Raw genomic sequence first — 27,312 nt, 5'->3', positions numbered from 1 at the left:
TGAAGAGGTAGGCAATGAACACGTAAGTGGACGTTAACTTGTTATTAGTTGGTTTTTAATTGATGCCATCGAGATTAGATGTTTCCACTAAACGTAACTAATATTACATTTAGGTCTAAGTGGGCCAAACTTTACAATGTAGCACGGTGACTAACCGAAACTAACGTCATATGTGGTATTTATTTTGTTTACTGCATCCCTTGTTTTTTTTTCTAGAGATAACTACATAAAACCCTTTTTTACACTTAATGAATAAAGAGTCCAGTAGTTATGGTGAAATACGATTGTTAATTCTGTTATAATTTTTTTCAGCGCTTCGGGCCTTCACGACACTATTTAAGCCGTCCTAATTATTATTTCACTATAATATACGCGCTCAATGTAAAAAAAAAATATGTAATACATTAATTTACTGTTTTATTCCAGATGTTCTAAAATACTGAATGTTGACTCTTATCTATAAAATTCGATAACTTATAAATAAAGACTCTTGTGGGTACAAGTAAGTACCTCGTTAAACACTACAATATATGATTTTCACGAATGACTTTTATGAGCAATAACACAATGCAAATTCAAACCTTTAACTACATTTTAATATTCCAAAGGCGGCCATTAAGAACTATTGTGAAGAACGTGTTAAGAAAAACAAGAAGAATCCGCGAAGCGATGCGACGATCATTTGCCGTAGAACGACGCAACTTAATGTAGATACGCCACTTTACACACTTTAACATTAAACTATCGTAAATTTGCGACACACCAGTAACGCTTTACATGCCAAGTGACCGTCGCTACGAGCATGACATCGGTCAGGAATATTTATACGCCGGCCGAGACAATGCCTACTTAACTACAATGACAGTTAATTACTTGTTATTTTATGCACGCACGACGTTTTACTACTAGATGCAATGGGCGGAATGTCGACATACGGTATGAAAGGGGTAGTTTATCGAGACTATGTTTAAGGGGGTCGCAGACGGGAGGCGGTGGGGTCTCACGCACCATTAGGCAGGAAGCCTCGAGGCGGGTCGACACGCGACGCCGACACGTGTTACACTTTCAACATAATTGCTTCTAATCACATATATTATACCTAAATACATGTTATGTTCCTACACATTAGGGATACTCACCAACTAAATTATCACGGAAAGCACTAAACTTTATGATTAGCTTGTTTTATTAAATTACTTTTAAATTTTTTACATCTCTACTCTAGATTGGGTCATACATACATAAATGTGGTTCAAAATTATGGGAACATTGAGTACTTTCAGCAATGCTTTTATTATAAGTGTTAATCGAGGCGTAGAAACTCAAGTTGTTACGCAGAGTTAATGCAACTGCTGAGAATGCGCACATTGATGTTGAAGTATGTATAATGGATAGGCAGACATGTAGAGTCTACTAATAGACAGGTGTGCTTGATGGCCTTGTAGACGAAACACACTCACAGTCTAAGAATCTATTTTATGAGCTGAACAAGTAATAGAAGTTACAATATACTATAATATTCTGCCTCGCGGCTAGATTACAATAAACAAAGTTTCTGTGACAAATAACATCGTGTTGTAAAAGGAAAGAACATAGATAATAAGAAAAACTCGTGACACTCGCGGGCCGGATGAGTCGTAAAACTGATTACATAATTTCATTGGAAGCGACGACAGAACGGGCCCTAACTCACTTTCCCGCGTTGAAAAACAAGGAGTCTCGCCTAAGCGACAGGGGAAAAGTTAATGCGAGTCGTCGGGCGAGCGCGTCGCGCGACTCTCGAGAAACGCCGAGGGCCCGCAATGCAATATTTATCACCCGCCCGCGAACGTGCCTGGGAAAAAATGACAAATTCATGTTTCCCCGCCCGACGCCCGACCTCGACGCTTCTCGCCCCGATTTATTCTTGTCGTAATTTTTATCAGAGGGCGCGGAACCCAGCGTAAACTAGATAGAAATGTTTTCACGACTCGCTTGTTTATAAAGCCATCGACGGGGAAACAGATACGCTCTATTTACACGGCTCGAGCGCTTGTGTTTGCACATCTATCTCTCGAGATAATGTTGCATAAACGTTGTACGCATAATACACTTGTTTATTGTTCACTTGTGTGTGAGTATTCGGCTTTTCAATCGAGGCCGTCGAGATGTTACATACAAAAAAGTGATTTATTAACGAATTCGCAGAACGTACCCACGAGACGAGGTCGCACGTTCGTATCGATCTGTTCGAGTTACGTGAATATTGTTTCAATGTTAACTTTCGTGTCATGTATAGGTGAGCATAAGTGGGAGTTCTCGTATCTGGAAGCTATTACCTCTGTGGAGGCCGGGGGCCTCCCCTCGGGCTCGGCGGCGCGGAATAAAATCACAACGAGAAATGATTTACCCGTCGATAACGCACCGACGACACCCCGCGCCGATGTCGCCCAGCTTATTGACGAGTTCACGCACATTGCTCAAATACAATGCTAAATTGATCACCCTACCTCATAATCTTTCATACCTCAATTCTATTGCAAAGTTGACACTAGCCTGATTCGGTTGTGTGAACCAAAAATGTGCAAATATATACAAATACATAAAATACATATTTTTTGCACCACGTTCTCAGTACCGAGGTTGGTTTTTCTGAACTGTTCGTATATAGCGAGTTCACCATGATATCGACTTCCGCACAAAAAGCAACAATCTAGGTATGAGACTTAAAGTAGGTAAGTACTTGTTTAATAATAACAACAATCGCTTTGTAAGTAGGAAACGAAGCACTCAAATTGTAAGTGATTTTAATAGGCAAGCGACTCCCCCAATTTGAGGAGTATTCCCTGTTCACAAATCGGCGCTCTTCGAACGCTCGCAAATCAGACGAGGCAGAGCGGCGCGGCCACTCTCAGGGGAGAGCCCCTTTGATCCCTAGCTGACCCGAAAATAAAAAAGGTACGTAATAAAAAAGGCCCGACATACGGAAGGTGGCGCCGCTTTTTTATTTAAATTAGAGTGTTTTATGGGGGAGGGCGATATTGCGTTTTTCCAGTGTCTCGAAGACTGTTCGGTAAGCTATACTCGTACGTATAGGTAAATCGTCACAGTCCGGGTACCGAGGGCGACGAACCTTCCGCAAATATTCCAGATCTGAGGTATGTTCTTTCTTATACTGTGTATTGCGATGGTAGTATTCAAAGACATCGATCAGATAACGTTCTTGCTATTTACCCGGTGGGATAATGATTTACGTGACACCTACGTGAATGTACGACGATGTGCGAGCCGTGGCTTATGTACAAACAACTAAAATGGGTACTGGGAAATACATACGAGATGTCAGTATTTATACAAAACGTGTGTCAGTCGTAAACGTAACATACGTATGCCATGAAATAGATATCGCGTTGTCAATGAAAACAGAATGTTTGGTGAGGAGCCAAAACATTATGATCGTGGGTATTAATGAAGATAATTTTTAAGGCCACTGTTCGTTTACGTAGGTACTATTAAGTCGGAATTGTCTTGGGAATGAGTGCGGAGGCGAGGCTGCAACATTGTGTGATCGAGTTGGCGGTTCGCCAGCGCTCTCTCGTCCGCAACACTCTATCAGCCGCAGACGGATGAGCGACGACTGAGTTCCACCACTTTATTTTCGCCCTCATTATCATTAAAGTGATATATTTTCGTCTATGTATATGATCAGCTCACGATTTTCGAACGCCAAACGTTAACACATAGAGAGAATAGGTCACACTAACGACCTGGCACTCAACCGCGAATGTGCCTATTGAAATAATAGAGAGCAATGAAGTCCTCACGACACTCGTTCGCTAAAAAATGCAATTAGAGTGTTGTGAAATTAGTTAGAACCGCAATTTGTGCCGGAATACTAATTATATTGTCGGCGCGGCCGCACGGGAGCGGGAGCGTTGTCACATCATGTACTAGGTACACAACATCGGTGAGCCGAAGAATTAATGATACGGAATAGTTGTTAGATTCAAGCATTAAAGTCCCAAGACTCAGTAGTCAGTAGTGATAGTTCTGCGTGTCTCGCCCACGCCGATGACAAATGACCACTCGGAATTATAAAATATATAAACATGCTAATTCGTCGCGAACGCGTTGGCTAAATAAAATTATTTTCTATATAATGGTGGTAGTTTGTAGCAATTTCATCAATACCTCGTAGTTGGCTGGCGGCCAACTTGTCTTGCGCGGCTTAGATCGTTTAATTAACGACCGCCGAACTTTCGACCTGTTGAAAGCCGTGCTTTTAGAGAATCAACTTACTTTACACGTAAGTACCGCTCGTTTCAAGCGAGAATTTTCGTTTAGCTTCTGTACAGTAATAATTAAGCCACGCTCGCGAGTAACTACCTACTGGAGAGCTATAATTGGAATAATAATGTTCATCGTTTCGATGTGTTATTTGAATTAAACGATATTGTTCATAGAAAAGATTTCAACGCGTAAGTGTTATTGCGAGATGTGGATGTGTAAAATATTACAATGGAACAAGAAACATGTGATTTATAGTAGACGATTATAATAACATCGACCTTCCCACCGTTTAGTGTACGTGCAACAAGCGAATAACTAATCAGTGACAGGTTGGCGGCGAGAGTGTTTGGACAGATGCCACACACTCGGCAGCGCAGCGCACAGCGGCGCGGCGCTGGCCGCTGGCCGCAGTGCCGGGTGTCGGTGCCGGAACGCTAAACATTCCACGCCACATTTACAATCAGCCCACTGCTGAACAAACAACACACGTGTTGTTTAAATCGGTTTCGTGTGAAATATTACGCTCTACGCTCGACATAAGAAATTAATTTCGTTACGAGGAATTTTATACATCGGCTACATCATTTTCTGAGAATTTTACAATAATCTATTAGCCTAAGTTAAACGTTTAACATGGCAAATTAATGTTGTTTATAATGTTTTTATGAAAATATTATAATGTTTGCGTTCGTTCGTTACAGATGTTCTAAAACTAATATAAAAAAAGTTGTTCTTTGATCGTGAACAGGGAATACTTCAACGTATATAAGTATGTAGTCACTTGGCACGATAAAGAAAGAAAGGGGGAGGTACTCACCCCTATGATGGCGTTGAGTTCCGTCATAGTGACTTGTTTCGCTCTTTCCACAGCCGAGGCCACTTGCTGTTGATGTTCCTGAGACAGGAACGGTAATATCTGTGCTATTATCGCGTTCAACCTTTTTGCTATCTCTGTCTGAAATAAACAATGACAATTGAATTAATTTACAAATCAAACATAACTCAATACGCAACGCAGCAATTAAAAAGTACTACTGTCAAAATCATAATAATACCAATAAACATTAATATCACACTCGTAATGAATAATTAATTCAACAATCTACATCGCTGAATAAAATCGACATTAACATTGAAATAAAGTTGGCTATAAATGAAACGTTGGACAGCTAACTGCAGATCGCTACTTTACATATATTATTATACGTATGAACAAACACACAACCGAAAATGTTTCCACATTCCGATGCAGATTATATTCAATAATAACATTTATAATTAGTTGATAAGCCGCCCGGGGAGCAACAAATAAAATTAACACGATAAACAATAATGCAGGCGGCGCGGTATGAAATGATAAATCGCCGCGTTACCGACCACCACTATTTATTGGCTTTGTTCGTATTTTCCGTTTAAATGCACATTAATTTTATTCGCAGATTCGCAGTGAATCGACGACGAATTAACATAATTGAGTGTATTATTATATCGGCCCTCGTCGGCTCGTGTAAACAATGGACTTGTTGTCGACACTTGTTTTTATTTGATCGTCATCGAGCGTAAAGTTCAGTGGCGGGGCTATCTTCCGACGAGTTTATTAATAACACGAATACATTCATTATAATCGAAATGGAGATATTATCATTGACATTTATAACGTCTATCAAATCCATGTGTCGGAAATGTCGGCACATATCTGTTGGAGTGTTAAATTACTACATAGAGAGCGCAGTGAGCACGGCGAGCGGCTGGTGGTTCTGCGACGCTCCATTACTGCCACAAAGCTCTACCCAGTCCACCCACCCACACACGACTGTTAACATAATACCTAGCATAATTGCATGTCTAAATACAATTTGGAATATTTGTCAAGACTCTTATTATTCTTCAAAACATCGTATTTAATTTTGCGTGGAGATTATTTGTCTGAATAATTAGAGGAGCTGACGTGTCCCTGAATCATCGTATGACAACACCAATGTACCTACTCGCTTCTACAAAAAAGTAACGGGAAAAAACAAAGGCGTATTATTGTGATATCTGCGACTCAGATCGATGTTTGTTAACAACGTGATTAAGACAATAATCTGAATTAGCTGCTAATATTATCGTAAGGCGTGTTCTTGCGTAGATTACAGATCGGCGCAAGTCACGCGATAATGTATTTCGCAGTTCCAAGAAATCGGCCGATACGTGTGTAATGAAACGTAATCAATCAGGACGTATTACGGAAGCAGATTTCTATTTTTTACATGGATATGGGGTAGAATATGTTCAACAATTATCTATTTATTTCTTCAAAGTTTACACTAATTCAGTAGTTACTCGGATGAGCTAGTTAGTTGATTCGTTGTAAATTTTGCGAAATACTTATACCTTTGAAGATACGATACTCAATAATAAAGCACACAATTGCAAAATCATTAAAGTGATATTTAACTCCTTATGTTAATATGAGAGAACAAGGTAATGTCGTGGAATTTCGAAGAATAAATACATAGTTAATATTTATCAAAGCACGTAAACGACAGAGGCACCCTTAAAGTTATGGCGATATTGTCTCCCTCACCCGGCTGCGCCTGCCCTCGTTAATAACAAGCGCTCGTTCACAACTCCGCGTGGGATTCGCCGACAATCACCCACTTATTTATCTATTTCCCATCTTTGTGATGTCGTATTTAGATTACAAATGTTGAAGTACTTATCTATATTTCATTCTTAATCGTAGTTTATTACATCGGTGTTGCTTATTACTTCTGCACTTTAAAATAAAATTGGAGGAAGATTTCTTTGTAATCTTATTCAGGGATATTAATTCTCTACAATCGCATCTCACGCTTTACATCTTCCTGAATTCACTTCTGGGTCTCTCTAGGAATTATCTCATTTTCTTCGAAAAAATGTAAAACTGGGACAAACAATGTAAATAATGGTATATGTAGATAGGTATGAAAACTTAGTATGTGTACGAGTGTAGGTGTATGTAAGCGTTCGGCGCGCGGTGGACCGCAGCGCGGCCGCGCCACCGCAAATTGTACTTTCATTCCGCCTCGCTAAATGGACTGTTTGTCGCGCCCGACGGCCAACGCGACGCGAATTTACTCTGCTTCTGCACACTCACTCTGTTTGTTTTTTGTACCAGAGATTTATGCGTTAACCGATCACTTTTTGTCGTAATAAAAACTAAATAAAAGCTTTTAGCTTTATCGTTTACAAGATAAAGCTTTGCTCTCAGCAATTGAGAAAGTAAAGAAAGATCCTTTGAGATCACAATTGACAATGAATATAATCGTATCCGTTTGTTTTTAACGAGAATACGAGATACAAAGAGCTGAAGTTGGTTTTATTGTCTGATGGTATGTTTTATTTATAATCGAATCTATAAATAAACATTAGTAAAGCAATACCGGCCGACATTTTTAGTGCTAAAACAACAACAAGGTTCGTCCATTTATTAGATAAACATCTAGCCAAAGTGGTACAACCATTGGAATTTAGTGTGTAATGCAAATTTCCTCCAGCAAAGTGCTAATAACATGCTCTGCACGCTATTGGCTCGCAGATTTAATTTGTATGAAGGATAAATAAATATGTTTGCTTGTTTCCTGTTCATTGCGGGAGCTGTTATCTTTGCGGTTGAGGTGTCGTCATGCCAGCGAGGCTATGGATCAGCCAAACCTTTATATGGTATGATATGATCGTATACTACTAATTATAAACACTAATTAAAGTATACAGAAGGATTTTTCAATAAATTCCGACAATATTAAATTCAATATTCGCAATGACATACCTCAGTAAAAATGAAATATTTTTAGTCTAATCAGATTTCTGGTTGACCCACATTGTTTTTATGATTACTTTTTTATTGTATTATTTTGTTACACACATGCACTCGTGTCTCCGGGTCTGTGTAATACTGTGTATGTAAACAGCAAACAAACGGATAACGATTCATAACGTACGTTATGTAAATGTGTGATGTTGACGGTGGGAATGACATCGGCGACACGCGTAGTGAAGCGGACAAGCCGCGGCGCCGGACCGCGCGGCCGCGCGACCCCACGCCGATACCGCCACGCGCCCGATACACCGCAAATTACATTTTCATTCGCCGCCTGCCGCACACCGCCGCCCGCCATCAGGTTATTGTGAAAATTTACTACTATACTGGAAAATACCCCGCTCTAAATTTAACGCTTTTTATGATAAACGACTTTCGTACTTACACCGCTCAGCGGCGACACCGAATATTAATTTTAACACTAACGGACCGTGAATTGCAGAGAATTATAGTGAGAGTTTGTTATATCTTTGTTTCTCACAAATCGCACATTCCTCATGGCTCTAGCGCGTCATACCGCATGACTGGAATTGTACCGAGCGGCACTGACTCGCCGCGCACCGCAGTGAAAACTTGATGAATTTATAATTACTTACTGAGTAATTAATTGTAATTCCAAACGTGTGAATATTTTTAACAAGTATGTTTTATTGTCTGAACTATCATAAGAAAGTGAAATGGGCGTTATATAAACAACATAATTCGTAACAGTTAATAAGCCAAGCTGTGAGTAGTGACTTACGATAAAATTACAGGAAGTTTGGCATGAATATGAAACGGAAAATCAAACATAACTGTTTATTATTTCACATAACAACAAAACAAGTAACACCTCAATCAAAACGTTTCAAAAAACATTGTACCATGCTGCAATCCAGAATTTCGTGCATTCCTCAATACTATTGTGAGATCGTTCAAATACTTTGTCTCCTCTCTTATAGCGTGAGTTCGCCGAATTCCTACATCGCAATATCGAAATTCAATCAGAGAATAGCGCCATTGAACACAAAATATCGACAAAGGGTTTCAGATTAAAGCAGTTTTTCTTATTGTCGTTACGAGGCGAACAATCCCGTCCCATCTGCACCTCGTATAACTCTACAACAGTAGCTACGAGTACGAAACGGTGGAATAAAAAGCGAGGGTACAAAAGGGCCACAAAATACGTACTTTTGCGAGCTCTCCACAAAAGATATAGTACGGTTTGTCATTAAGGAGTTCATCCCCGCGCGAGAAATAAAAGAGGAACGTCGGGTTTCGGGGTGAGCGGGCGAGCTCGGGGGTTGGGCGGGGAGCGGAGGCGAGGAGGTGCACTAATGGCTCCGACACTCATCCGCTAATGCCGCGGGTGACTCCTCTTTTTGCGCGATTTTCACGTGGTTTAGTCGGTGGAGCTTTTAATCTGGGGCCGCATCTTGCCAACGGTGCTCCATTTGTTTCACTATCATTCCTATCTCGCAAATCAAATTCAAATATACCACTTTTAAACAGCTTTTAAATATAGACAGACACAATATATAACATTTTCGACGTATCTGCTGTGTAGTTTATCTACAGGTTACAATTGAAATCTGAGTGTAGAGCTAAAAGTTATATAGATATTTTTTACTTAATCTCACTAAGTTTCGTATTAAATTGATTTCAAAACAACGGTATCTTATAATATGAATCAGAAACTTGTTATACTCAATAAATACTTTTATTTGTCGGCAAATTATGGTTCAGTTAGTGTTGGTATTTTTATGTTGAGACAACCGTGGAAACTAATTTACACATTGAAAGACACGCTCATTATTCAAGAGCCCACTTGTTTTTGAAACGTGCATTTTGGCGACATAAAAACCAAGGTTTATAAACGTCCTTATGGTCGACTTGGTAACGGAATATGGCACATAAGTGCATACAATTGAGAACGTGAATCACGGCGGTTGTGTAGGGCTCGTAAGAATCGCAAGTCGCGTACCGAATGCGGGTCGCGGTCGCGGTCGCACGCCGCAATTTATTGTCTCCGTGATCGTAGGACGCGCACAATGTGACTGCGCCGGCGCATCGTGACCGACACACCAACCACTAGAATACTAAAACATATAGGCTTTCAACAAGACAAAGAGAATATAAATTAAATTAACGCCTGTCATCAGGACACACTAACTTCTTTTAAAATTTAAGTTGCAGATAGGTCAATATCATAATAATTTACTTATGAATCGGGCCGACCATCCAAGCACGCTTGTTCCTGAACCCGACGCGAAACTTTTACAGCTTTTATCGCGATTGTGTTTTGCGGAATAAACTGAACGGACGCGCGCACTTCCATTGCGGTTTCGGCCTTCATTAATGACTCCCGACTCTTTTATGAATTATTTATGCACGCCGCGTTCTGCTTATCTCGCTCGCGGCGCTCTCGCCAAGTTTCCACTTTATTAAACAAAACAGTCACCAATCGAAAAGGCACGCTATTGTATTGAAAGCGACGTCGCTCTTATGGCCCGGCAATAAATAATTCCTCCGGCGAAATGGCAGTCGAGTCGATAAATGGGCTATTATTGCAGCAGACAGAGGCCAACATTATCATCGATTCGTATCGCATTCGCGGAGCAATAATTGTTTAAACATAGCCTGCCGTGGAACATTAGTGGCTGGCACATCGATAATGCATACTGTCGCCCGACCATCGATGTCGCCGCTTCTCGTTAGCTTTCTAATTGTACACCCACTTTGTACTACTACATTTGTACTATGTGAATTTATTAGAAGGGTTGTCAAACAAGGAAAACGTAAATTGGGGCAGGATTACATCTTAAATATTTAAACATACTCCAATTATCTACGTAGTGAAGTGAAGTGCTCGTGAACGACAATATAATTGCCTTTACTTAAAATAATTGCTACTCGAGCGTCGATACTTACAATAAACAGAATGGTCGGCCGGGAAGGTACGTCATTAATATTCATTATAAACAAATGGATATAATTACTCGGCAAGAACAAGTTGATTCGAGAGCCGTCGAGTGGGTGTGTAGTGCGGGACACGTCGTTATCTCGATATCGAGTCGAGTGAAGCCGGTGCCGCCGCCCGCCGCCGCGCTCCGGTGTCACCTCGTAATCAGATTGTAATTGCGCGATCAAGAGCCAGCTACGCTCGCATACCCACCACCTGTCAATTTATACCTCCGAGCTCCAATAATAAATAAACAACAATATCCTTGTCGGTATTCACTTATCCTGTTTTCAGATCTACGTTATTTTTTGTATTAAATTCCATAAAACCCGGTAATAGATTGTTTATATTATAGGTATGTACCGATTTCACTAACTTCGAGTCAACATTATTTTTATTCATATTGTTAGTTGTAATTTTGAATTATATTTAACATCACATCGACATATCGTAGCACCGGTGAAAGTTAATAATCAGCTGTCACGGTCAATTAATTTAGAAGTTCAATCTGATAATTATGTGATTGTGGTGGAGTCAAGCAAACTATAGACAATATTAGTGCGGACATGTGTCAAGAGGCGCGACGACCGCACCGCGCGTCGTGGCAGGGACACAGTTTCATAATAGGCGGGGAGGCGAGTGCCGGCGCCTCTGTTGACTCGCATGTTTCTCGCCAAACAAAGCGCCAGCTTCCTAGCTACCCCTGTTTGTTTAGGTCCACGCCAAACGTTTATTGCCCTTTGTGTATCTTACCTCTCGGCAAAGCGTGAAGCCTTTTTGACTCGGCACTTTTTACAAGAGCGCTTATAAACGTGTAGCTTACTTGACGTTCGAAAAACAACGCATTCAGTTATTTATACTAATGTGAAAGAGCGAGTCGACACTAAATCTGTAAATTAAATCGTAGGAAGTAAAAGGCGTAAACAAACAAAAGTGGATGCGCTACATCGCAGTTTATTTGCAGCGGGCGAGGTGAAACCGCACGAGCACTTACGTGATAATAAAGAAACACAAACAAGTTTCTCGACTCACATGAATTGACCAATTTGTAGTCGCCAGATAGTTTCACAAGCAGTTTCTATAATAGAGTACAGACGAATCAATCATCGCGGTGCACGAGGAGGTTTTTTGTCGACATTAACGAGTCGCGTTGTAATGACTCCGCATTTCCGGCGCCTTGTGTTCCGTCCGCGCCTTGCGCTACACAATGGTGCTACGCTCCGCGCTCGGCTACAACACAAATACTAGTTGTATTCGGTAGCGCTCTACCCGTGTAATTAGCACTGTTAATACACTCCTAATTTATGCAACGTGCAATGGAGCCATGTACCGCGCCGCTTATAACGATTGTTTCAATACTCGTGTTCGCTGAGAATTTATTTTAGGATCATTCATTAATATTATTCAATAAATTTCTTAGCTGATTGCTTGTTATCGTGCAAAGCTGTTTTTACCGAATTGTTCCAATAACAACATTATTATGGGCCCCGATAACCTCATCCTAAATATTTGATCGTTATCATGGCACCATTTATCTGGTCGGTATTATCTGGTATGATTTCTGTACTCGGCTGTCTTGCTTTCGTCCGGACACGATAAAGAGTTATCACGGATTTTGTACTAAAATTGATTGGGCTGATTACGTCCCGCTCGATGATAAAATGTATGTATGTGTAAATTGTGTATATCTATCTATATTATACTTGTGTGATCAACAAAGTAGGCGATAAAAGTTTTAGATAAAAACTATGTTAAATTGTGATAAACATCCGATAACTCCAAATATATCAGCCAGTCTCGGCCAGTTAATCGCTTTCGTAAGGTGATAAATCACTAGACAGCAACTTTTAAACAGTATATGAAACGTTAAGCGTGTTTAACGATAAGTCATATGTGTAATCTATATGTATTTGTATTGTATAAAACAAAGAGGTTGTGTGAAGGTTCTCACTCGTCTTGTTCGGTATTTACATGGAAGATAACATTTATCATAGGTTGGCAGGGTATGTATACATACAGCTGTTACTGCTGTTAGGACTGACGACGACGTCCAGTTACGATAGAAGCGTGCTTATTTACGGAGAACGTTTGCACTGACTGTTTACTATCTCGTTGTGCCGACTGCAGAGTGCAGCCGACTCACAGATACGAAATGAATTCTTGCCAATCCTATAGAACACGACAAGGTAGAGTAACCTACAATATTTATGATAAAAAATACACAGTCTGCGAATTTCATGACTTTCAAATAGATAATCTTTCAGAACTTTAAAGATTTATTTCACGTTCTGTGATACCTACCTAATTTGGGATCGCAAACAAAAAGTGTAGAGGTTTCTACAATATCTTGTCGATATGTATGTAGAGTATTTATTAAGGTTAAATATTTAATAAGGTTGGTGTAAGTATTTGTGCGTGTAGTAGAGGACGCGGGGCCGGGCGAGGCAGAGCGAGGCAGGCGAGGAGGGCTCGAGTTTGCGAGTTTACACAGCATGTGTTTACTCGGCGTGTTTGCGAGCCCGATGCTTATTGTGAACGTCTGTCGGTGCCCGCACACCCGCCCGTGGTCACAGAATACTGTTTAATTAGTCAGATGCGTCAAGTGGCGACTACGACCGTCGCGACGAGGCCCTACTACCACTAGTTATGAACTTTGCAGAGAAAATTTCACGCTTCTTGGAAACTAACAACGTTCCCAGCATTCCTCTGCTAATATTTGGAAGGTCTTTGTGAAACTTCTGAACATTGTTAGTTGCTTTTGGATACCGGCTTTATACACTTATTACGCAAATCTGCATTTCAAGTACTCAGCATACATTTAACTTACTTACTATTTTACTTTACTTATTCAAATCTTTAAAAGAAACAACCAAAATTTTATCCGTACAACTTTTTAGTCCATTTTTTTTGGATAAGTATATAAGACTTAGGTATTTTGTACGTTTAAACCGCTTCAACTTTGTGATAATCGAACTACATAGAAGACTATTATATGCAAACACAATAAACACTTTCATAGATCTCTATTTTTGATAGCTGACTTCTTAAATGTAAGTAACTGTGTACCACGGAGTAAATTGGGACACACGCTTAATTATGATTTCAATGATACGTACAACAATAATTAAAAATGTATCGAAATAAACAAAACAAAGTAGTATATTTGAGTGGATGCGGGTGTAGGGAGCGCGTGCGGCGGGTCGGTCCGGCGGCCGCGCGGCTCGCCGCAGCCGCAGCGCCGCGGCTAACCGCACCCGCACACCCGCGCGGCCCGCTACCGCGCCACCCACCTCACTCCAGTGGGCGCTCGCCCTAATGCTAAGCTGGACATGCCTCTACGCTTCATCTCTACGCCACGTTGCCGCCGCCAACCGAAATTGTTGAAGGTTTAATTAAAATATTTACATCGTCATATTTGCCCGACAAACGCTTTAAAAAGCTACCACGCCGTCATGACTGCGTAATTATTCGCTGTTTACTTAATAAAGATAGTGTTAATACCGTTGATTTATTCTTGAGGAATTTTGCAACAAGTGTAATATAATTAATAGTGAAGATACACTAGTTGCGTGTCGCGTGTTATCATCGCTGATGACATGATGAAATATTGGTACATTGTGATACTGATACATGGCCTGCATTCACTCTATTTTACATTTCTGTAGATATATCAAGAGCCTTATTTATTCTAAACACAGAAAGATGTTAATGATTTACATTCATTTAATTAATAAATGCAAACCCTGTGTACGTATCTGAGCGTGGAAACACGCGGTAAGAATACGTAATAAACGTGAGGGTACAATTATGATAGTCGTACAAAACAGTGGCACATAAAACATGTCTATTTAGTTTGTCGGTCATTTAGTTGTAACTTGTACACTTTGTACAGTAACAGGCGATAATTGGCGCACGAGAGAAGATGTTCCACGCGGACGCAAACGATCGCGCCATGTGTGAATGTGAACCACACAACGTATGCTATTACTTACATCGTAGTGTAACATGCATGCATGTGTTTGTGAAACGATCATTTGCTAATTAACTATTTGTTGTTGGTTTAAAAGACAATGATATTTACACACAGGGAAACCTTTATTTATTTTATGCATATTATAACGCTATTTATTTATATTGTTTATATTTACTCTACGTATTGCTCGTTTAATGTCGAGATTTTAAATGTTTTAGGTCAATTCGGTCATTGCGCGTGTTAATGAAGTTACAAATCCGATTTAAATGTCAAATGAGAGTATTTTTATTTATTTTCAAGTGGTTGGGGTAGTTTCCATCGGCGATAATGATCGAACTTCAACTGGAGGGAAACCTTAGAACATCAAGTACACGTCGAGCTAACTCGAGCTTTCGATAACTACCGCTACTCATTATGTCAACCCTAAGTACTTACAAACACTGTTCTTAACTTAATAACTATACAGTACATACTTAATATTACTATGTGGGTGTAACGCGGGTATACTTTGAATAGGTATTTAAATTCAAATAATTAAATTTTAAGTTAATTTTCGGTGAGAATAGTTGTTTTACTCAACAGAAAAATAACAAAACATTTGAATAGAAAATCTAATCATCATTTCTTATTAGTTTAGACTTTTAGACGCAAAAGTTAAATGTTAATTATCAAATGTATGGTGAAACTTTAATTTCTAGCAGAATCCGCAATAAAGCTGTAGCCACGGTATATACCTAACTATTATCATAGATACTGAATACATAATTATACTACAATATTAATAATTTATATGCTACATTACGATCGGACATAATATCGTATGTCCATTAGACGACATCTCATTTATAATTCAACATGTCGCGTATGCAATTAATATATCGATATAGTATTACGTTTAAATATTCATGGAAATCATAAATAAAGAGGATCATTAGAGCGTTTGACCACGAGTTGTTAATAACATCGCTCGAGTTCCTTTGATAGCCTCGTAAATTTATATCTGCGGCACTTAAAAATGTTTTATAAGTGTCTATACAAACGACCGACGAACACACGCGATCAGATGCCTCGGATATCTTTGAGACACACTTTTTGCTAAAGCTTATAACAAACAGTTTTTATTATATATCAATGATTTACTTAAAGCATATCGATTATTTTAGGTTTTTGTACTAATGTGTTTTAAGTAAACAAATGTCGTAAGTTTTATGAGGTAAAATTGCGTTTGATAAAATCTTTACAATCAAACATTATTCCTACACATACTACACCCACCTGTACCTAAACACACGTGTATAGTATAATACAACTTCAACATTGACATAGTCATATAGAGAAGAGAAACGTTTGTTCCTTGTTCAACATTCAATAAAATGTTGTGGAGAGCACAACTCGTATTTCATTCATTCAATATATTGCGCTGAGACATTACTAGCGAGTAGCGAACAAAATATGTTTCATTAGTGTTAACACGACGTGTTTATGATGTTTACCTGCCAGCTGTTTGTACTACAATATTGACTTGAATTACAACATCACTCATCGTAATTGAAATTAGCATAGCTTGCGACTTGTAATGTCTCACTCCGCCTCTTGGAACTGCTTTGTATATTCTCGTATTTATTGTGTTTCGATTTATACCTCAATGTCTCGTTCAATTAGAATTTAGCAAATGTATCGCTATCCCATAAAATGCTGTACAGTTTTAAGAAGAAATTGTTAGCTACTAAAGTTAAAGGACTTTCTTGGAATTACAATTATTACAGGAATCTTTATGATGATAATGATAAAATGAATAGCAGCATCGTCGTTGGCAACACTAATAAAGTGCACTTAAACACAAATCCAGCAAGTGTATTGTAGGGCAACTGTCAGATTGCGAGGGATCCAACAGTCAATAGCTCCGAGGGTCGTCACCCCGTATTTGTACTTACCCCTTCGGCCTGTTTGCATTGTTTCACCGTATTTGAATAGAGCACACCCGCTCCCTACAACTGTTACCGTTTTCATGATAATGTAAGCGAGATTTAATGATACTATACTATGTGAATAACGCACACCGCATCATTTACACACGCACATAAGTACAACTAAGTAAATTCTACCAACATTTTGTTTAGTATGCTAAGTAAAAAGGCCGCCACTTAAAATTCTTACAATGCTCGAGCTGCAGTTTTACGGGTTATTACATTGAATGGGAAATGAGTGAGTCATAGGCGTGTAGTTTACGAGTCGAATAGAAATCGTCTGTTTTAAATGAAAACTCAAGGAGCGAACAAGGCGTCCATTATTCATGAGGGCCGTTTCACGCCCGACCACCGTCGAGCCGCACCGAGCGTCGCCGAACACAGAGCGAACCTCCTCGGCCACGCAAACTGTTTGCAAATCAATATCCGTGTCTCAATCAGTGCAATTAAGGTGGTCCGTGGTACAGGGGCCCGTATTCAGTGTAATTAGTTTGACGCCGTCGTCGCCGCCGGCACGAGGGGCGATAAATAAACGCTGACAAATACTTAGCTACGTACTCCACCGACGTTAAAATGTACGCCGGCGACATCGCCTGCCTCATACACAGCTTGTTCTACTTCTAACACATATCTGCTTTTATTGAGGTTTAACACTTGTCACAAACAAGTTGTGTTTTAGTTTTTTATCATTACATTATTGTAATAACTCCCCAGTATTGCTCATTCTGTAGCCAAAACATGTGCATGATAATATTGATAATACTAGACACACTTAAATAAACTCGTTGAAGGTAATTACATACGTTGGTATCGCAATGATAACACGTCTCAAGTCTCTACTTGGGTCTCATTCATTTGCAATAAAACTTTGTTTATTACTCTCGAGCGTTCACGGTCACGTCACATGAAATAACTCAATGCACTCACGATCATTGCGTCGTCGTCGGTGTCGCTGCCGTCCCTACTAACTTTTACCCAATTACTGTTAAAAGAAACATTCATATTAAAGAACACGCTGTAGCAAAAGACCGAATTTAATAAAGCGGCAAGGGTGAGTACGCCCTATTTTTTCACATAGTACAGAATATCACGTCCCTCGGTATTATAGGGGTCGAATTTGAAAACACAATTAGACTTAATACAGAGGTGATTGTTGGCAGGCGAGGGTCGCTAGCGAGGGGTTACGGCAAATCCTTTAATTTGGCTCCCCGATCAAATAATAAAGCGGACGGAGGGGCAGCGAGCGGCGATATCGCGTTTAGTGGTTTTATTGCAAGCGCCATCTGCCGCGCGACGCACCCTGTAGATGGAGAGATAATTTCGCTTTTAAAGTGAGGGGGCGACGCGGAGTGCGGCGCGCCCGAGCGTACATTGTGAGTTGTTGCGTTCGTTTAGACAATTCACAGCGCTGTATCCGCCTCTAGATGTACGAGATAGCGCTCCCATTATGCGGGGACCCTTAACGACTACCTGCATGTTGATGTGAACACTCGACGGGTATAATTTGATAAGGCACGCCGCTCAGCGCCGCGCCGCGCGCTTTCCACTTTTCTGTCACTGTATTGTTTATATTTTACTTTTATATGCTACGCCTTTTATGAATGGTGTAACAGGACGTTGAGTCACTCGTGTCTCTGTCATATTTTATAATAAAAACAACATTATACGTTCGTCGATTAATTATCAAATTGCGGCTTTAGAAAACGCATTTAGTATTTAAATGATTACAACGTCGATAAGCGTAAATAATCTAAATTAGCCATCGAAATGTTCCGCGTATGGATTAAATCATATTTAGTTAATAGTATGTGATATGAAGCGCTAATCACTGATATTAATTTTTAATAATATGTCCTGATACAGGCAAGGTGAGACGATAAAAAAAATAATGTATCAAATTTTACGAATACGTAAACTAGAGCTATCTATATCCCTGTGCATTGAGATTGTAAACAAACAGTAGTGGATAAAGGGCGGGCAGTCGTCACGTCCCCCGGCTATTATTATGAGCAGTAGGTAAGCTAGGGCACGTGCAGTGTTTTTATCAATGAGAGAGTTAGTGCGGGCGTGCGGCGAGGGCGCGCCCTAATGCAGGGCCAAACAATGCTCCGAGCCGCGCATGAATAATTTGAGCGCATCGGCCCACCCCCGCACGTCGGAATGGATGGAATCGCAATAACCCGGAGATTATTAAATTATACGGACACGTACTGCTATGAAAGTATTGAAATGGATTTTTCGCTAGAATGCCTTGCTGATAGAATGAGTTTTACTCGCTTGCTAACTTAATTGGTTTTATTTATGTTTGTATGCATTCTGGGAATTGCTTTTTAATGCATGTGAGCTACCATCTTAAAACAATTTACATTCTGCGAATCTTGTAGATATGATAGGGAGATTTATTTCCTACCTAGTTAACTACGTGAAAAACTATAAAAACGTCAATTAAATTAATGGTTTTGAAAATTTCAGACCAAAGTTTTAAAGTAATCGATATCAATAAACCTAAATACAATTTCAGATCGTGTTGTAAACTTGAGTTGTATAAATCTGTATTCTATTAAAGAACAACAAACCAACTAAAGATATTATCAAGACAATAAAAAAGCAAGGAACAAAACGTAACTAGAGGTTGCATGAGCACTAGAGGTTGGCGTGGTAAAGCAACGAGTCGACGCCATTGATATATATCATAACAAGCGAGGGTGGCGACGCGTGCAACCCCGCAGGGGTGTCGCTCGTAAACCCCGACAAAGTATTTTATCGACATCCCACCGAGCGCTGAACCGCGCTCGCAACCCTATTGTCTCTTTCGACACTCGTCACAATTCATTAAATCACTTCACATCGTGAGTCGTTCACAAGCACTAGATAAAACTATTATCAGCACCGTTTATGCTAATAAAGGATAACTGCGTCATCCAGCGATTCTAAGTAAGGAAACCGGTGCGATAATCGACAGCGTGAAAGTCAGTCCGGGCGTGAATAATAGCTCGGAGCACAGAACAATAAGTCTCCGTGTCGATACAGGCACACAAAGACGAAACAATCAATTCACAGCGTAAGTAGGTGTGATTCGGCACGGTCGCACTACGGTCCGGCCCCGCGACTAACAAAAGAAAATCTAAGCAATTAGTCGTCGTCAGAAAGAGCGGAAAACGCGCGTTAGTCGCGGTCACGCCGACGAGCGCGACTCGGTCACGACAACGCGCCGACGCGCGGGAAACTTACAATAATCGCGGGACGAGACGCACCGTACATTCATTACAATACACGACTATCATTACAATATTTTGTTTGAAACGTGATATGTAAAGATAGCTCATCAACACGAATATGGTTAGTAAAAAAGGGGCAAAACAAGTTTACTTCAATGTAGTCATACAAGGAAGTGTTTAGCAGAAAAAAATAACATGAGATGACCTACTTTACATCTGCGGCAGTCTGCATTCCACCAAAGAGCAAAAAGATCTAGCCCATAGCTTAGAAAAGTAACTGTCCTAAGTATGGTCTTCAGCGATCTCTATTCACACGGATAATCTTATAAACACTTTCAGTTTTAAACGTATGTCAGTGTAATCATGTAAAAGACTCACGAGACAGTACTCCTGTCACACCGGTATTAAACCTTGAAATTACTGGAAAAGTAAAAGAAAAAACTACTGAAACTAAACCGTGTCCACGTTTCGGCGATTAGAGGTAATTTCAATCTCTTTTTATTGAGTGTTTAACCCGAGGCGACCGTCAAGCAACGTTAGGAAATAAAAACAAGCGCGATATCAGATGTAAAAAGTAAAAACATCGCTTGTTATTGTATTACGCTCGCATGCAACGTAACACATAAAAGCTTAACAAAGTCGACGGGGTGCATTTCTGGTTCTCGCTCGACTGAGCGTGTTAAGTGCTAATGTAATAATCCATTACAATGAAGCCCGGCGCTGTACGCTAAATAGCGCATTCAAGCATTGAACTAGTGGATGGAGGCCGCCATCTGTCCGCCGCGCCACCAAACAATACGACCCTTCGTAATCACCCCTCGTTTGCTAGTTTGCCAGAACCTAAACAAATATCACTAACCGCCGACGGCTTTACCGAGCGGACCTTTGGCTCACGGCTCAGACCTATTTATTGTTCGTCACTTTATCAAGCAAATCATAAACCATGCCGGCTTAAAACTACTTTACTATGCGAGTACATTCTGTTCTGTAGTAAATTGTAATTTAATAAACAATGTTTTTAAATAAACGTTTTGTCCTTCCTTGATATAATGACTTCAATGACGGCAAATAGCTTGCACCTGTGTCGTTCACTTAATCCACGTGAATATTAATTGTGTGAATCGAATGAGTGTTTCTTATTACTCACGTAGCTTTCCGTGTAGTAAATTGATTGTGATACCTTTTATAGAACGTGTTAAAGTACAGGGTGTTATTAATAAAAGCGGGGTTCGAGACAAGCCGGCGAGCGTAAAATCAACAGATTACCATGAAGCCCCCCGTGGCACCCTCGCTGCCAGTGTGGCACCCCTGAGTGTGCGTACGTATTTGTTACGATAGCTATTGTTCAGGCGCCCTCGGCGGTCAGGGCTGTCGTAACCAGCTGGATAATAATGTTTGCCTATTCAAGTTTAGTTTAGCAAATATAACAAATATTTTATTCATTATTTTTAATCCCTGTTTTTTGTTAGATGGGATTTAACTTTTCCTTTGGGACAAAAATAAATGTTGAATATTTTCTTGTTTATAATATGAGCTGCATGTGCTACTACTGCTTAATACGGCGAACTGAATTAGTAATGAGAGGTTTGTCATAAAGGTTTTTTTTATCACTTTTAGTTACTAGAATTTAATCGAGTTTATTAAATTACTGATGGTGGATCGTACATTTTTATAGATATTTCTATAATATTTTTATCTATAATTGTTTAGTGACAACCCTAGTTGGGTCCCCTTTTTGTGAATTCTACTAAGCGTCTAATTCATAGATATAGTTTCTGTGCTTTAGTCACGCGCATTAGGGGAGCTTGTACAAGTTTGTTCCCTTCCCCAACAATATTCCGATAATAATGTGTTGTATTGAAATGAAACCCCGTCGTCATAACGTTAAATATTAATTCCAGCGGGTGAATCGCCCGGGATTACGCTTTTATGGAGAGTTGCCACGCACATATTTGTCCAATTATTTTGTTGAAATGTAGTAAGACTACAAACGGTGTGCGTACGTAATTAAAATAGCAAAGTTGGTACAAATTAAAAACCGAAATGTCAACAAAGTGGCTTGACCAGGCGGCGACCCCCACCTCCCCGGCCTCCCGGCGAGCCCGGGCCGCGCGGTGCCCGCGGGGCCCGCGTCAAACAACGTTTATCCAACAAACAGGCGCAGCGCAATAACACGTTTTTTTTTTGCTTTTACAACATTTCCCCGTGCGCCAATTCGCCCGACCGCCCTTGTTAAAATATAGCCATATTTTACTCTTCATCTTCCTTTTTACATGATCCTACAAAACAACGTTTAACATCTGCTCTCGGTGAGTGGAAGCAAACTTTTTACACATCTATAGCCAACTTATTGTAGGGAAATATGTAAAGCGAGTAAAAGAGTAAAGAAACAATACATACCTGTTTATGCATTTCCACATTGAGGCCGTACGACATTTCATAGTACTGAAACATAAATAACACGCTTTAGTTAAATCGATTACAATTTATGCGCGTAAATGTAACGTGCGAGCAGTGACACGGCGCGCTTTTGGCACAGATTAGCTTCCTCAAATTATAGGAGTCGAGTGACTAAACATCCGCACTGCCACAGTTTGGACTGCGGCCAGAAGTGTTTCCGACACATAAAAATTCTCGCGAAAATTTCCTCTCGAGCATATTAAAATAAATTGCGAGCGATTTGGCAACACTTAATCGTGATTCATATCTGAATGGAGCGAACATGCGGGGATTAAGGCATGCCAAAATATATCTGTTCGTTTAAAATATATCGTCTGCTCTTGAACCAGCCACTAATTCGTTTACCTACGCACGACTTTGACAGCTCGGTTCACGCCGTGATTGATACGCCGCTCTTACAATATCTTATCTTAATATATTTTATTACATGTATCTATTAGACACTTAAGAATTCTGCTCGAGTGAGCACATTGTTGACTAGTCTAATAATTGTATACTTAAATATTTTATTACAATTATTTTAATAGTGGGGTGCATTCGTCCCAATCGAATAACATTCGTGTCATTGTGACATGCGGGCGAGGAACAAAGCAACACATTTATTGATTTCACACGCCATAACAACTGTTACATGTGATAAACATCTCTATTCATCTGTTAAATAAGCTGCCCCTTTGAATTAAACTATGTTATATTAAATATGACAAATGTACAATGCGTCGTTCTATTATAATACCGATGTATTCACATATTTTATTGCTATCATCATTGGTACTGGGTTTCTTGTAGTAATATAATAAAACATGTTATTTTTATCGAAGGTATTAATAAATTATTGTGCGGCCTAGAGATACTTTTTTCAATACGGGTTATAAAAAAATCAATTACTCACCATAACATAATGCCTTTGAATTTCAATTTTTTCACTAGCCAGCTTCTCGCATTCTAATTTTAAACTGAAACAAAGAGAAAATATGATTCAACGCGATCTTTTTGTTGTACAAGTTGGAAGATGTTTGTTTTATTTTTTATAGCTGCAAGTTTATGACTTTGGAACAGTTTTACAAACTATTTTTCTGCTTTTGATCTATTTATTTACGTAAATTACTAACAATCTACAACACAAGATTTTGTTAACACTGATAATAATAAAATACTGCTAAATTGCTTTTTAGGTATGTCCCGGTCCAGACTTAGCGATAACCTTTTTGATAATAATATATAGGTCAAAGGTAAATTTTGGCAACTTTATATAATATAAATAATTGATTCCAACAGTCAAGTGTAGACGCAATAATGGAACTCTCACGTCGATGTTCTATTTAAGGAGTGCTTGTAACATTATTAAGATAAGAAATATATAAACGAACAACATATTTTATAGCTGTTATCGCATGTATAGTAGGTCAGACCTGTTATGGTTATAGTTTTTATCGTCGCTTAACTACACTACTCAATTTCAATTCTAGATTATTACCTACGTACTTAACGATTACAGAAAACGTGGTCCGATAACGGTTTTATAACATAATAACATTGGAATAACGTTGGTAAATAGCCACGGTCACCGTGTGAGAAAACATACATTTACATATTGTACAACAATACATTTTTGCATAAATCTTTAAAAGATTTTCTGTAAACATAACAACTCATTGTTCGAAGCTAAGCGTTAGTACTGTGTAACTCAACATTAACTAAGTTTTTTTAAATTATACTTATTTGTTGTAACAATAACTATTAATTTCTTTAATTATAGCCTTCACAAATTAAATGTAATCGACTTAAAGCATCAATTACCAGCTTAAATGCAATTTTTCCTGTCATCATCTTTATTGGTGCACCTGTCACTGCAAAATGATGTAATTGTCTACACATTGGCAATTGTCCCATTTACATGATATTCGTATTTTCGTAGACTTATTTATGGAAACTGTATGACTAGTCTATAATTAGCAGAGACAATTGATTAGAGCTGTGTTGACAGGTAGGCGTGGGACGCTAATCGCGATCTTCCTTCTGTTGCTGTCCAATTATGTTGCATCATACTTGATTCAGCAACAAATCTTAACTTTCATATTTCTCTATTTACAACTTCTAGATATCTAGTTCATTATGTGACTGGAAATATAAGCAAATATGTCAACTCTCTACTAATAGAGACGATTTATCGATCGTTAGTTGATATGATTAGACGAATAATTTTGACAAATCGTTTTTGATAGAAAATGACGTATTTAATATTTATCAAGAAGTAGGTAAGTACAACAATTACCCACATATTAATTTTGACGTTTTGAACGATTATTTTTGATACAAAACGCTTAATTAATTTGATATTTATATCAAGAAGTATTTAAAACAACAATTACCTACAAAATACCTGACGTACACGTACATTTTATATTAAGGTTATATACTTCTACATTTTGTAACCTTGCTTTCACATCAAAAGGCAGGCAAAGGTAGTTTGGTTTCTGTATTGAAGTGTTGACTTAGCTTCTCTAAAGGTTTTAGACACAGAAGTTCCCTTTCTGCTGCATCTAGTTGGTGCACGTCTCAAAGATCTAGGGTATATTTGAATGGAGCTCAAAGGCTCGTACGGTGACTAGCCCACTCCTAAACAAACAAATTTAATTCACTCCACTGCGTTACAGGGAAATCGTAGCTGATATTGTATGATATATCAATGTATGGTATGGTAGTGACCATTCATTGTGCGGTTATTATGATATACTCTATTAATAGAAATAAAAAACCTGATACTAAGGAAAATATAATGTTTTGATTTAATTAAATTATTTCGTCACGCCATTGGTAAGCTGTAGTTAAATGCGAACGATTGCAACACATTATTCTAGCTACTCTCAAGAATTATTGTAGACTTTATACGAGAAGCTACGTTAAGAAATGAAGGCGTTAGGTACCTGTCTGAAACAAACGTTCGACACGGCTGGTTCGTAATTGACCAGTTCGTGTCACAAAGCACTCATCGTGAGAGCGTCTGCGTTAGTTCACGTTTTTATCTCTAAACTTTAAAAGACTCGTGTAAATAAAGCCCATTGTATCCCTTTTTTTTCTTCGATGACAATAGTGGGTCGCAAAAAGCCTGGTAAATGTAAGGGTCTGTGTTCTCAAAGGGACAGGTACGGGTTGATCCCGCTGATTCCCGGTGACAGGGGATCCCGGATGATCCCACTTTACTTGTTTTATTTTTGTTGTAGTAAATCCTCCAACCCGGGCATTGATTCCACAACGTTTTTACATCAATTATTGATTAAGTGCTTTGTTTAACTGTTGTACAACGTACGAATGATTGTGTTACTGTTTTTATACTCACTTATGATATTGGGCTTGAAGGAAGTTGAATTCCTCTTTGATCCTATCACAGGACTCTCCAACTGTGAACTTGATCGGTTGACCGGGCTGCGGTGGACCCTGCAATCAAAACAACTCTATTAACTCTTGTTTACTTACAGTTTTTAAATAAAAAAGGTACCTAATCATTTAAGTAGTGTACTAATTTATTACGACACACCGTTTATGAACAAATAGGCACATAGTAGTACCCACTAATATAATTTAAGATAACATAACCCATCAATCTCAGTCTCGGAACAAAAACATTTCTATCACGAAACAAAAATTACACGCATCCCAAATTACCATAATACAAATTATCCTTTAATGACCATAATTCGGTGTGAGCCTCGATTAATGAAAAAAAAAAACAAAGTCGAACGCTCGCCTCTTAACACAAAAATAAAGTAACGCGAACACGCGAGCATGTAATAATAAAGTAAAAAAACTAACTCCATAATAAGAAGCACGAAAATAAAAATAAAGCGAGGGACACAACAACACACGGTCGCCGGGAGGCCGACGGCAAAAAATAAATAACCGCCCGCTCGGAGCCGGCGCGAGGAACAAACGGACTTTAAAAATAATAAAAGGAGCGTAAATAAAAGCGTAAAAGGAACTGGCGCGGCGTGTAGACGTTGTAAATGGAGCTGCGGACAATCGGGCTCGGGAAAAATGTGGCCGGGAATTTAGTGAATGTAACCACCGGGGAGACGGGCTTGCGGTTGCGCGCCTCCGCGCCGCGCGCCGCCGTCTCACGCTCCGCCTAATGGGTGATCGCACTTAATAACGTAATAGCTAACATCGTGGATAACCTAACCGCAACGTCTAGGCACTGTTCGCAACATTCCGAGTTCATTTATGCACCGCAATTCGTGCTTATTTACATCGCTAATTTATAACTGAGAGTGTCTAATGCTCACCATTACCAGGGAAAAACGCAATTGAATTCGGGCGCCTCGATTCGTTTTCATGCTTCATTACTTTAATAAAAATGCAATTATTTTTATTGAGCGAAAACCACACAGACATTAAACTGGAAGATGTAAATCGACACAAGCAATTACTTATCCATGTTCATATCGTTGAATCAGAAAATAAAAAAGGAATTGAAAGTTACGAGCTAACACAAGGTATGTTTGGAGCAAAAACAAAACGATGTGGACAGTAGCAGTGTGAGAGCGCGCTCGCGTGTGGCGTGTGGTGTAGCTGGTGTAGCATGGTGTGCGCGCTATCGGCAACGGCAGACAACCTACACCAACATCACTGTACCGGCGCGC

The 27,312-nt window shown here is 39.3% G+C and overlaps 1 protein-coding gene across 2 annotated transcripts in view; it reads right to left on the bottom strand.

Moving 5' to 3' along the window:
* LOC142978706 (protein groucho-like) overlaps positions 1–27,312 on the bottom strand; it is a 52,748-nt gene that overhangs the window by 20,665 nt on the left and 4,771 nt on the right. For both annotated transcript variants that reach the window (XM_076123238.1, XM_076123239.1), the window contains exons 2-5: positions 26,013–26,110; positions 23,565–23,628; positions 22,613–22,657; positions 5,087–5,224 (exon numbers count right to left, since the gene is read on the bottom strand). In XM_076123238.1, the coding sequence (XP_075979353.1) occupies positions 5,087–5,224; positions 22,613–22,657; positions 23,565–23,628; positions 26,013–26,110 (345 nt within the window). The remainder of the gene's footprint in view (positions 1–5,086; positions 5,225–22,612; positions 22,658–23,564; positions 23,629–26,012; positions 26,111–27,312) is intronic.

This window comes from Anticarsia gemmatalis, chromosome 15 (assembly GCF_050436995.1).
Source record: "Anticarsia gemmatalis isolate Benzon Research Colony breed Stoneville strain chromosome 15, ilAntGemm2 primary, whole genome shotgun sequence".
Classification (NCBI taxonomy): Eukaryota; Metazoa; Arthropoda; class Insecta; order Lepidoptera; family Erebidae; genus Anticarsia; species Anticarsia gemmatalis.
This window is presented reverse-complemented; position numbering and strand designations above follow the sequence as displayed.